The sequence below is a fragment of the Ambystoma mexicanum genome, chromosome 1p, assembly GCF_040938575.1.
Source record: "Ambystoma mexicanum isolate Mex_15411 chromosome 1p, UKY_AmexF1_1, whole genome shotgun sequence".
NCBI lineage: Eukaryota > Metazoa > Chordata > Amphibia > Caudata > Ambystomatidae > Ambystoma > Ambystoma mexicanum.
In genome coordinates, this window is record NC_090921.1 from 1,176,638,914 (window position 1) to 1,176,652,521 (window position 13,608).

General features: G+C 42.8%; 1 protein-coding gene across 5 annotated transcripts in view; it reads left to right on the forward strand.

Annotated features, from left to right (window-relative positions):
• HCST (hematopoietic cell signal transducer) overlaps positions 1-13,608 on the forward strand; it is a 176,776-nt gene that overhangs the window by 89,510 nt on the left and 73,658 nt on the right. For all 5 annotated transcript variants that reach the window (XR_011260190.1, XR_011260191.1, XR_011260192.1 and 2 more), the window contains one exon: positions 4,570-4,593. Coding sequence is in view for 2 of the 5 variants with exons in the window: in XM_069604884.1 (XP_069460985.1) it covers positions 4,570-4,593 (24 nt within the window). In the remaining 3 variants the exon portion in view is untranslated. The remainder of the gene's footprint in view (positions 1-4,569; positions 4,594-13,608) is intronic.

Sequence of the window (13,608 nt, forward strand, 5' to 3'; positions counted from 1 at the left end):
TTGCACAAACAAGTTTTGTGTTGTTCCCAGAGGTGCACCTAGCCCACCACTCGTCCATGTTGTTGTCAAGTGGGGCAAACTTCCCAAGATGTAAAAAGCGTTGGTTTGCTGTCTGGGTGCATTCAATGAGCAAATGTCTCAAAGATTTGACACACACTCCACAAAAGCGACAAAGATTATCTTTTATGGATTTGTCGTTCCTTAGCCAGAGTATTTCTTTCGTTTTTAGGATGTTTATCCGAAACCTAAGGAATTGATCACGATGATGGCGAGATGGACAAAGCAGTAGATGTCGTGAATGCGCGTTTAGTTTTTTTGGGTCACATCTCATGGATTTTATTGATTGGATTGTTTGACGCTTTTGTTGATTTACAATCCAAAACCAATTGTCAAATTTCTTTTTTGCGCATTGCGGGCGATTTATGATCTCTTGATTGGTTATGTCTGTGGCTGCCAAAAATGACAATAACTTGCGAAACCACAAGTTGATTACATTTTGGTTGTTAGGAGCATACTCAGCAAAAATTTGGTAAGCTCGTGCTTACTAGCACCATCTTGCGCATTGACATGATAGAGTTCCAAACCACTCTGCTATGTAGCGAGTTTAAAGATAATTTGTGTCGCAGTATCGTCATTGATGTTGATTTTGGCAGCCTTAGCACATGTCGCCAGAAAAGCCCTTATAGCATTTGCCAGGTTTCTTTGCATATGTTCCACCCTGCCTCAGCGCCAAAAGTTATGACTGGCACAGCTTTTTGGAGATAGAATCTTAAAACAGGTTCCAATGAGAACTTTCCATAGTTCCTATTGATTTTCGCAGTTTGCCGAGCGAGCATCAGCATTTTTGATTTTAATTCTTTGACCCAATGATGTTCGCAGATAGAGTTGTTAAATTCGATGCCTAGGTATCTTATGGAGTCCACAGAAGCGATTTGGGCATCCGCGACTTTCCATCTGAAAGCTTTGTCTTTCTTGGATTTGAAGTTTCCAACTGATATGATTTTTGTTTTTGCTGTGTTGATTGTCAGTTCATTCGCGATCATATACGCCTGCAGACTTATAAGAAGGCGCTGAAGACCTATTTGTGTTCTGTCTATCAGCACCAAATCAACCGCATATATGATGCATTTAATCGGTATTTGATTAATCATTGGCGAGAAACAGGGAACCTGCTCGAGATGGATTGGCAGATCTGTCAAGAATAGTTTGAAAAGCTCCGCCGCAAGCGGACAGCCTTGTTTGACACCTTTGTGGGACCAGATGGTATTAGATAACAGGGCGCTGTTGTTTAGTCGCACTCTGATAGATGTTTGGTCATGAAGGGCAATTATTGGTTCGAGAATGGAATTCGGACAACGCCATTTTGCCAGTTTTGCCCAGAGTAGGCCATGATTCACACTGTCGAAGGTCTGATTCATATCTATAAAGGCAAAATGAATTTTTCCGTTTGCCTTTAGCGATTCCAGTTTCAGAATGGTCAAAATCAACAGATTTACGTCAACACCGACACCTTTCGTAAAACCGGTTTGGCGAGTGTCCACAATCAGTGAGATCTTGGCCCAATTTGCGAGTTTTAGCCTTAGATTTGAACCAAATAATTTGCCAATCGTGTCCAGCAGGGCAATTGGGCGATAGTTGTTTGGATCGTCCCAATTGCCCCTCTTGTGGATTGTTACCACTATTGCAGTAGTCCACGAATCAGGCAGTTTTTTTAGCGCTGCAATTTTGGTGAACAGATTATCAAAAAAAAATGTGCCCACTCACTTGAATGTTTTTTGAGGGCGACATTGGAGATCAGGTCAGGTCCGGGTTGCACCCAAGTTTTTTAGTACTTTTATGGCTCTAACAATCTCCTCGTGCAACATCTCCACATCCCACTGTGTGTCATCAGCAATGGTCAGTGGAACTGTCGCAATATTGGACTTTTGGAATACCAAAGAGAAGTGCGTGTCCCATGCCTCTCCTGAAATTGTATTCGTTAGCATTGGAGTGCATTTTGAAAGGTCCGTATTCAAGATTTGCCAGATTTCGCGTGTGTTTCTTGTCAGAAGTAGATTCAACATTGACTCAGCTCGGTCCTGATCAATGACAATAACGTGTGATTTTGCCCAATTTCTATAGAGAGCATGTCTTGCTTTCACTGCATCTTGTATTTCTGATCTTGGCCGACATTTTCTTATTATTCTTAGATCTTTGCGTAATGCCTTTTTTGCTTTGTGTAACATTTTGCTGTAACAATGTCGATGCGACGGCCCATAGAACGTGGATGATTTTGCGGCAGAAGTGAAATCTGTTAGCAGCGGGATGTAGTTGATACCTTGAATCGCTGAGATATTCTTTAGCCTCATCCCAAGTCCTTGGATCTGCTTTCCATTCAGTCGGAGACGATTGCCCTTGCAATTTGTTTCTAGGGCATTCTGATATACGGCAGCCTCAGGAGTCGTGGCCATCATGCAGCAGAAGTGCAAAAGGCTGTGGTCACTATGGTTCATTTTTAGAACTTGAAGATCTAAGATCTTTGATTCAAAGCTTCTAGATACCCAGATATAATCGAGTATACTGTGCATTATTTGACAGTGCCACATTGTATTTGGAGGGACGTCACCTTTTACATGACCGTTGAGCATACAAAGTCACGCGTCGTCATTTCTTTTTGCCATCTCTGCCCTCTAGCCACAACAGCGACATCAGTTTGTCGCTTGTATATCTGTAGAGATTCATCAAACTGGAACCAGGGCAGTTTAGGTCTCCACAACAGATTATTGTCAGGTTATTGTAGGCTAACATAGCCACATTTTTTAGCTATAAAATAGCGTTTAGGAAGTCCTTAGTGCTAATTTTTGCAGGATTCCAATATCCATTTATGACCAATAAGTACTTCCTTAGTTGAGGGCTTTTAGCCATCGTATGGCTAAGGGTGCCTTGCACATATGGGTTTGGATTTGTCATGACCAAGGCTGACCATGTTTGCGTTATTCACACCATTGTTGTTAGTCCAGAGCTTGGCCGGCCTTTAGCATTTTTTTTCGCAGGGTTTAAGAGAGTAGTGAAACCATCGCACATTGGGGTTTTACGGAGCCAAGTTTCCTGTAGACATATCACAAACACATGTTCCAAGGGGAATTCAAATTCATTAAATAAATGTTTGAACCCACATGTGTTCCATGATAAAAACTCATTCAAGGTCTCGTCTTCTATCAGTCATGGCTATTGAGAGCCCCTGTACTTGCCCAGATTTGCTTTTTTCGATGGAAAGTTTTTTAACAGGTTTCCTTCAGATCTTGAATTTTGGCTAATACTCATGGACAGCCGTAGCGCTGCAGAGTCCACAGGTTTCGAATGATGTTGATTTGACTCCATTTCCTTGTTGTGTTGTTTTTCCTATACCACACAAAAGAGGCCCAGAGTGCAGAGGCCCACCAGGAAATCTCCAGAGTTCCCTCCAGGCCTGTCCAGCCCTGCGCACATGCTGTAAACCGAGTATTTAACTTCGTGCAACATACTGCGAATGTGTATGCACGCTAAAAGTTTACAATATGCACATTTATTACACTGCAAATGCACAGTTGTCTTTGGGAATGTCCTCTATATGAGACCACACACATTGTCAAAAGCATGCATGCCTAAAGATGTAGCTTAGCAGTGGATTCAGAACTTATGTAGACTTTACTTTTTGATGCCTCTGGATTGAGTGGCTGTGCCCTAACGTTGGCTTTACCCTGTTTTTATTAGTAGGAATCTTTACTATTTTTAAAATGCATGTTGTCATTAACATATGTGTATCCAGCTCTTGAAGAACTAGGTACTGTTCTGAAGTTTGCAAAGTGTTTCACTAAACGCATAAAGTCACTAGTCTCTGGTCAGTGACAGCCTCCTGCGGCCGGGCACTTGTCCTTCTGCCAGGGTTAGTGTCTGTCATCAGGAAATCACTGCCTTTGGATTAATGATGAACCTATACCAGCAGAAGCCCTATTTCCTTATAAATCAGTAGCACCTTTCTCTAGAACATTGCATTCAATGTTAGTAGAATTCAAAACTGCATGTGGCGTCCACCTAATGCCACTAGCATTTTATGTATGGATTGACGTTTCTTTGTTACGGAATGTCTGCCACAATCCTACGATTTACATCATCCTTCTCAATAGTACACATGTTATCAAGCTTAGAAGTGTGAAGCTGTGGGTGACCCAACTGCAGTTCGAACCTGTGCTCTGCAGTTTGCACTGGGGTTTCTCCAGCAGATGTGCTTAGTGAACTCTCTCACCGGAGTGCAAGATAACCAGAGCAGCCATGCAGGGCTCTTGCGCCAGACACTGCAGCTGCCAGGAAGCAATCTAGTTCAGGATCTTGTGTGACAAATGGGAAAGAGCGCACAGATGACAGCAAAAACACGAGTTTTGCTCACATCCTGAGTCACCATAAACGACGAACTTCCCCAATCCCATCACAGCAACTTCCTAATTGTATTGCTCAAGCTTCTGAAATCATTGAAAGGCACGTCGCTCTGTAATTTGTTGCACATGAGCCAGTTCTGCAAGTCCTGATGCCTGTGTTTTCTTTGTGTTGCAGCGGTACCCGTCTTCGAAGCGCAAGGTAAGAGTGTCTTCTCCCCCCCCTCACTTCCTTCCCCAGCTCCCGATTGCAAAACGTGCTCAGCTTAGTGTGCCTTGCTGCCTTGGCGTCTGCCCCCTTCATCTAAAACACTAGACCAGACTGGGGCAAAAAAATACCCTGGGTTCCAAAAAAGTGGCAGCCATTCGCAAATTGCAATTCATGAGTTTTAAAGAAAACATTTTTGTATCATACCTGGGTTTCTTTTTTGGAACAATTGTGTGCTGCATTTCACATAACATTGCATGGTATAATTGGTGAAATCTATCAACAACTCAGTACCCTAAGTGATGTAACTGGGCCAGATGACCAACTCACAATTTCATGTTGTGCTTATCCTGCCGCCATTGCCCTATTGGCCAGTCACGACTTTTCCATAAGCCTTCTTTAACTTGACAATGATCCCCTCTGCTGATGGTTAGGGCAGAATAAAATATATATTTTTCTTTTTTCCCCAACCTCAGAGAAAGACCAACACCTGCTTGTGATGTCTGCTTGCTCCTTCAGATATTATTCCTTTGATGCAGACATAGGTCTCTACTTTTCATCCAAATCTGTGCGTGACCAATAACAGCATAAGAATTGTCCTCTCATATCCTCATCTCCTGCCTTCTGATCATCCCTTGGGAATACCGCAAGTGTCACATTGGTTGTCGTATTGCTCCAGGATTTCCCTGATGATCTGCACCTCACAGATCCGGCTCAGCCACTGTCTGCAGGCGAGTCAATCCCTCATGGAGGAGCCACACAACTCCTTCCCGAAGGGCTGTGCTCATCAGCTGACATTCATCTCTCTAAAGAGAAGAACGACAAATTAATTTCTATTGAATTCTTCCGCTCCCGCTGAGATTTTGTGGCTCCTCACACACATTTCCCCCCGAGGAAACCGTTTACGATGCCAAATATGGCCTCGCAAATATGTTCTGTGTGGAGGCTCGGCGAGGTCTACGTTGGTGCAGAACATATCCAGAGAAACCGCAGAATCATGAACCTTCTGCTGTCGGCAGAATGGCTGTGTTGCTGAGGTCTATAGCATCTGCCAGGAGTGTCTTCCCTACCAATTAAGGAGGAAAATCCAGAAATGTTTATGAAGAGCCAAGCAAGCCAGATCCAAACGAAGGGTCTGGTATGTCCTTGAAGTGACATAATATAAGAGGTTGCAATGCTACTGAAATATACATTATTAAGATGGCACACACAGGCTACAAATGCTTCTATGTGAAATCGACCCGCACCTAAGGAATGTAGTGTTGTATAACTATAAAGGTGAAACTCCCGATCCAGCCTCCTACCATTGGGCCCTAATGTAAAGGGTTGAGGGGCAACCTTGTCACGGAACTAACATTGTGAGAGTCATAAGGCAGCAAACCCCATACATACCCTTCAAGTGACCCTTATTTGGAGAGTCCTGATCCAGTTCTACCCAGAAGTCCCCAAGTGACCTTCAATTTAAGGTGCATGAGTCATTCTACTAAAAGGGTCTGCAACCTTTGGTGCTCCAGATGTTTTGGACTACAACTCGCATCCGCCCTAGCCAGCATAGTCCATAGGCAGTGGTGCGTAATCGTGGGAATCGTAGCCCTGAACCCCTGGAGAGCCACAGGTTGCAGGATCTGGTCCTACTTTATCCCACATTGTACCCCCATGTGTAGGGTCTTGAGTCAGCCGGCTCTGTGGCCGCTCATAATCCTCCTTTTGCAGGTCTGATCAGCATTATACACTCCTTTTTCAATCCATTTACAGGGTTGAATCCCCAAAATATTTCTCTTGCCCAATTCATTTCAATAAAAATGTTAAATTGGACCAACATTTCAGTGTCAGACAACCACCATCATTACAACTTTGAGAGGTTGAAATGTAATCCCACAGATTTAAACCAAAAGATGTGTTTTAATGACTTATGTGTTTATGGATGCAGCAGCAGGATGCAAGGTGCTGGTGTGTCACTGCCACATCTGATGCACATGTGATTTTGGGCTTATATTCTTCATCTTCACAAAGAATGTTGTGGTTGTGTGAAGGCCCCATCGAGTTGAGAAAAAGATCAATTTGGGTATTTAGCCTCACTTTAGGAGCTATTGGCATGGCTAAATGATGTTCTCTTCTTAACGAGGGGCTTGTCAAGCACAATGCTGTCCTGAAGACTGCTGAGAGGAAGCCTTGGGAAGACCCTGGCTCCTGCGGTGGAGACAAGCACTCTGGCCAATGGGGGAGTCTTCTGGGAACATGGACACACACCTACACACACGCAGAACGACATGCAAATGCACACACACACCAGACAACATTTTAAAAAAAAAAGTCCTATTCTTAAAGGGTTGTGGAGAATCATAGTATCCCAAATGTGTGGTCAAAAATGAAGTGAGACCTAAGCAGCCATTCCACTCTGACAATATCACCACAGTCTAGATTCTACCTGACTCACGGCGTAAACTTCACTGCATCACATGGTTTGCCAGGAGCTTCACATCATTGAAAATAGCATGATACTATTACTCAACTCCATGGCAACCATTTTATTGACTGCATATGATTGAAAGGCAGAGTCATCCTTGCCAAAAAAACACTTGCATACTTCAAACATATCTTTGCAGATTTACATGTACATGGCTCACTGCGATGTACTCACTGGTTCCATATGATATTAACTAATTAAAAAATAACAAAAACATTTAGAACAAAAACATTTTACCACAAAAAAAGATGATTTTTTTTTAATTTGCCCCCCCCTCGAAACTACTGTTTCCCTTTGTTTATAACTCACTCCAACCCGCTCCCCACTCGTTTTAACCCCTTACCCCACCCCCCATATATATATGTATTTTAAAAAAACAAATCTGTATTTGTTTGTTTGTTGTTTCGTTCGGTAAAAATGATTCGTAAAATGTGTACTCCCTTATAGGCTAACTGTAGCACTCTCTCCCACTTGCAGTAGTTACTGTTCCCTCCTGCAGAGACTGGAGCTTCATCTCAGCATCTCAGCATTATGGACATGCTGCCCTGCTGGCAGTAGCAGATGTGCACTTTCAGAAATACTGCTTGCTTTATTTGTAAAAAAAGAATTGCCCATTTCCACTCTCATTGTGAGGATGGCAATTGATTCTGTGCAGTGGAGGGCCATGCTGCTACTGTAAAATTGTTTATAATGCAAAGAAGTATCATTTTAGGCCCTTCTCTGCTTTACATTGCAAATGGGATGAGACTGTGGGAGACAAGCAGAATAAGTGGATAGGTGAGCGTGGGTGCTCGGGGTTCTATCAGTAATAAGAGCAGGCCTTGATGACTGGATTGCAGACGCCCATTAATAGCTTTGGGCACAGGTTTCGGTTGTCTGACTCATGTGTATTTGGCGTTAGTTTTTGGTGTATTACGAGGAATGATTTTGGAATATTTGAGCTATGCGTCCTGTGGTGGAGCAGGAGAGTGGATGGCCAAGGCTAGTGGGTTTGAGGAGGAGAAGCACAGGGGAAAGAATGCAGGGAGACACCCAAAGTTATTTGAGTCAGTTATATAGTGGGTTGGAATCATTGAATGGAGGCTGAGCAGCAGCACTCTACCTGAAGTGGCTATGGTGTTTGCAGCATCCAGTTCCCTTTCACAGCCAGCCCTGATTTTCTTTTTATTTATTTATTTTATTTTATTTTATTTATTTATTTGGATTTATCAATCGCCCAGCCGCCCGCTTGCCATAAAGAGTATGTTCACTGTCCTTGAAAAGTGGAAAACACGATACCCTCCTGGAATCCTGTGCAGATAAGTGAGAAAGTTGTAAGGCTGGAACAGACATGTGGCTGGCCAGGCTGACAGGATAAGTATTATGTTGAATGGAGGTGTGGGGAAGTGAAGGAGACCAATAGTGTTCTCAAGCGCTTTCCACAGCGGTTTCGAGAGGCATGCTTACTTTCTTGGTTTGAGCTGCTCGTTTACAGAAGAAAAATGGAGCAATGGAGATATAGGTGTAGTTGGGTAATAGTGTATAGAACATGCAGAATGCCTGCATTTGTGTAGTTGATATTGCAGTATGAAGATATGGTAGGAGGGCAGCATTGTTATGTTGGCGTGGAAAGATTTTAAAGTGAAGTTGGTGCACACATATGTTTTTAAAATATTGGTACTGCTAGGATGCAGATCAAAGTTGTTTTCAGGATTGGAGTGAAGTATTTTTAATATGGGAAGCTTTGGAGGTTGTTAAAGGGTGGCACGGAGGACCCTTGGGTCTTGGAACATGCTACTGAAGGAGGGGAAGAGCCAGAGATGGTCAGGCTAGGTGCTGGTTATCAGAGCTTGTTTAACCAGGACAGAGTACCTTGGCAGAGTTAGAGGTTGAGGATGGAATCGGGAGGTTAGGGTGTGGGGTAGAAATGTATTTGAGTGGTAAATATGTGACTCGGTGTGAGAGCGGCCTAAAGTCTCACTATCTGGAAATTGATTTTCTGGGTGCTGGAAATATTACAGGGATTACAAGAGTAAATGTTTCAAGTTGGATTTCTCAATTGAAATAAGGGCATTGTCATTGTGAGGCAGTCACCTTTGCCACCAGGGCTCAGAGGAAGACCTTTTAGGTCAAACCGATGGGAGGATGTCATGGGGCGAGAAGACAGGAGAAGGATCGTTAGTCCCAGATGGTGCTCAGTAAGGTAAGGCTGAAAGAAACAGGAATTTTACAAAGAGACTATTGGGTCAGGTGGAGGGTCTGTGAAGACCATGGGGGAAGAGTTTAATGTTCATGGGGGGGTATAAGGAACTATATGAATGAAATGTGTCAGCAAACTGTTTAGGGCATTTTAGTGTGCATGGGTAGAAGCTGAGGAAGTGAAATATATAAACAGAGATGAGCTCCAATGACCTTTAAACAAACTATGAATGTGCGGGTGTCTGCTTTGCGCCAGAGCACGGGACTGCAGCAGACAATCAACATTGGGAGCAACAGTAGTAGATGCCAAGAGTAAATGTCCAGCAGAAGGTTGTTTTTCATCTGGAATGTTCTGAGATCCCCTGCAACCGCAGTCTTGAGGAGTGGGGGGGGAAGTGCAGTCAGCAATCATTTCTAATGTTCATGTTGGTAGAGTTGCGGCAGGGCTGGGTCAAAGCCGGGGGAAGAGCCACCAGCCGCGCTTCAGGAATGAAGTAACTTGCTTCAAGCAAGGCAAGGTGGTCTCACAGCTAGACTCGTACTCTTATTTCTAAGGGCAAAATCTGTCAAAGGCCACTGATAATTTAAGAACATTTAGAGAAATATCCTGAAAAATTCTTCAGAACACAAGTGACCTGACGAGGAAAATCATGGTGTTTTGGTCAGAAAGAAGAGAGTTTGAGGGAACCAAAAGATAAGCACTGGCCTCCGACTCCTGCATCAGATACTCCAAGTGCGTTGCTACATCATATTTTGTTATTTTAAGATACAATTGTTTTGCTTATATTCTGTTAACCTCCTACTTAATAGATTCAGATAAGAGAATGAATAAACTGATAAAAGACTGCCCAGTGGGCATTAACCATCAGATTAAAATAAAAATCTATTTTAAAATAGCAAGACAAGCATCAGACATAATGAATTATTCTAATATCACTATGCTGCAGATTCCACACATCTGGTCCAAGGCCTATTTTTGCCCATTCTTATTTTAGTTGAACTAATGCCCTACTGATTATTTACCCAGGTAGTATTTTATGCTATCTCCCTTTGGGAGGCTAGAGCTGGAAGATGGTATCAATCAAGAAATACTGGATTTAAAGCCACTCAGATCTAGAGATAGTAACATAGACTAGCCATATGTCCTTGTAATGTCATTGAATTCAGCATGGAATGAAGAAGAATACAATTGTGAGCCTTGCTGTGAAAGGCTAACCTTTAATTGAATCCTCCCAACTGTCCCCACCATTGAGACATGAAAGTAGGATTTCCATTCAGTCTCACTGAAACCATCATGTCGTTAGATGTGAAATGAATAACGCCCGATAGCGAAGGGTATGAATGTGAGACTTAATTTGAAAGGCTGAGGTTTGATCGCCAGTCCAGAGGTATTTGTGTCTACCATCAACCACACAGCATTTACCTTCCAGTCCCAAAAGCATAGTGCCAGCCAGGGTGACAGTAAATACCCTTCAGCACAAGGACTCCCTTTAAAATAGGCACAACCTTTCCAAAACCACTTTAAGTATGAGAGCTAGTAACCTGGTGGCAGTTGTAAATGTTAAATATAAGACATAACTGAGTTAGGATGTGGTGGCGGTTCATTCTTATACTTAATAAAGCCAAACCGGATTGGTACCATACACATGTCATCCCTTTGATCACAGGCCAGCCATGCACAAGCTGTGTGTATTCTCCCTAGCGTGGCTCTCTGCTGCAAACTGAAGAGTAGGAGCTAGTGGGAGTTGCCTATGTTGATCCTTTGTGGAATCAGATAACACCTCTCTCTAGCAAGGCAAACATTCAGCAGGAGCTGTGCTGAAAAAACAGATATTAAAGGGCACTCCCTATGCAAAAGGACTAGCCTCACTCCAGTGTGATGCATAAAAAAGGGCCTTTGATGCTATGGGTCTGAAATGGTGTGGGGTTAGGGTAATCCGCGGGAGCTCAGTAGAGTTGTGGAAAAGGTTGCACCAACATGTTCCTCTCTGCACCTCTCTTTCCTTCCAGTCTCCTGCACTTTTCTTAAGCACAAAGCACTTTGGGTATGATGCAAGAAGGCTAAGAACACTTTTCAGAAGAAGAGGGATTAGACCCCTTAAAGCAGGTTTGCTTTTGTCTAATCCCCTTTGGAGTTTTGCTTATAAAAGAGTGGGTCTCCCACCACATCTTTGATTCACCTTTGGACCATCCAGGACTTAAGGAAGAATGTATTTGGACCTCTTGTGGAAGAGTGGATCTTTTCAAAGCCCTCAGCCATTGAGGTGAAGAAGGATTCCAAGGCAGAGGCCAACTCTGCTCCCTACTCACTCCAAGGGCATATTGGGATTGACACTTGCTGAGAACCAGGACCTGCCACTATGAGCAAAAACTACATAAACTGGGAGGGCAGAACCTGAAAAGACTCACCCTGTCCTAGAGCACCTGCAGTAGGTCTAAAAGCATCTGGAGGACCAGGATCCCTGTACTACTGCATCAAACAAGATGAACCACATTCAAACTGTGCTCACCACACTTAAACTAGAGGCACCCACCGGTGCTGGTTTTGAAACTTCATTGGACCGTCAAATGACCGCTGCTCTGCATCAATCGAACCAGCTCAGCGCAGCATCATGACAATCGGAACACATCTCCTGTTCAACTTGAACAAGCTGCTCCCCACTGCCAACTAACTGAAACTGCTGCCGCTTTGAGCACTTCATCAGATCACCAAGGTTACCAAATCGAACCGATGGTTCTCAAAGGGAAACGCTAGAGCAATAGGATACTTAGTGAATGGTAATTCAATCATTGTTCATACGACTTAAAATATATTGTAGCATTCTTTTTTAAAGGTAGAGAAGTAACCTTTAAATCAAAGGTGCAGCACAATAAATTACATGAGTAAATGCTGCCGTGATCCATTCATCCGGTTCATTTTGAAAGCATTATCTAGCTAGCCTGCTGCTAGATCACTCAACGTGATTCACAATATATAATATTCCTAGTGAAGGTGTGACTATTCAGTGGGGAATGCAATACATGAATGAAGGATTTTATAGTGAGTTTTCACAACGTATGGATATGCACAAGAAACAGTTTGTGTGATTATTTGAACCACGCACAAGCGAGAATATATATCACATACATGATGAAATGAATAATGGGAAGCAAGGTAACTGCTTTCATTCACTTTGAAGAACAATGTGTTTTTGTTTAATGAAGTCTATTATAAACAACTCATTGGCATTGCAATGGGAGCTAGCTTTGCTCCTGCTCTGGCCAATATGTCTATGCATCACTTTTAACAGCACTATGTGTTTGCCAGCTCTGTGTTTCGTTCACATGTCTTATCTATGGAGACGTTACATATACAACGTGATCATAGTCTGGTCAGGTATCCCAGAATCCTTGAACGCATTTGTTACATTCCTCAACGTGAATGACTGGGGGCTTCAATTTTCATCTACAATGAGTGACACCGATGTGGAATCCCTTGATTTACAGACTCGCCTTACACCCAATCGGTTTGAGACCAGAACTTTCAGAAAAAGTTAATGCTGTTCTTCATGCCAGTAGCTGTCACAAGAAGACGGTTATATCCAACATACCGAAAGGGGAATACATACGTGCCAGAAGGAATTGTAGTTTGAATCAAGATTTTATGGTTGACCTTTTTAGTCATAGATTTGCAACGGGGGGTTACCCTAACCAGACCTTAGAGAAGGCGGTGCAACAAGTCTGCAAAATGGAGAGAGTTGAATTACTTACTCCCAAAATGAACATTAACAAGAGTAAATCTAACAAATTGAGATGCATAATGAGATACAATGCTGACAGTCACAAATTTCATGAGGTGCTCAAGAGACATTGGCAGTTGCTTCATTTGGACAAGGATTTGGTGCAATACATTGACACTACGCCTAATATCACATTTAGCAAAGCTACGACACTTAGAAATATTTTGTTTCACTCCTTTATGCATAAAGACAGCAAGGATGGGAATTGGCTCAATAGGTTACAAAATAAAGGGTTCCACAAATGTGGGCACTGTCTGATGTGTCCGCATGCTTTGGAAACCTCGACTGTGAATTTTGGCAGTTTGGCCAAATATGATGTTAAATCATTTATCAATTGCAACTCTAAGTATGTGGTGTGCTGTATTATTTGTGTATGTGGTTCTTACTACATTGATAGCACCATGTGACTGTTGAAAAAGAGAATTCACGAACATGTGTACACCATTGGTATCCAACAAGCCAAGTACCCATTGGCCATTCATTCGCAAAGCATACATCAAATGGATGACAAAAAAGACATCGGTTTTGTAGGTAAGACCAAGGTTCTCTTGTTGCAAAGAGGGGGTAATTGTCAATTACTGTTGA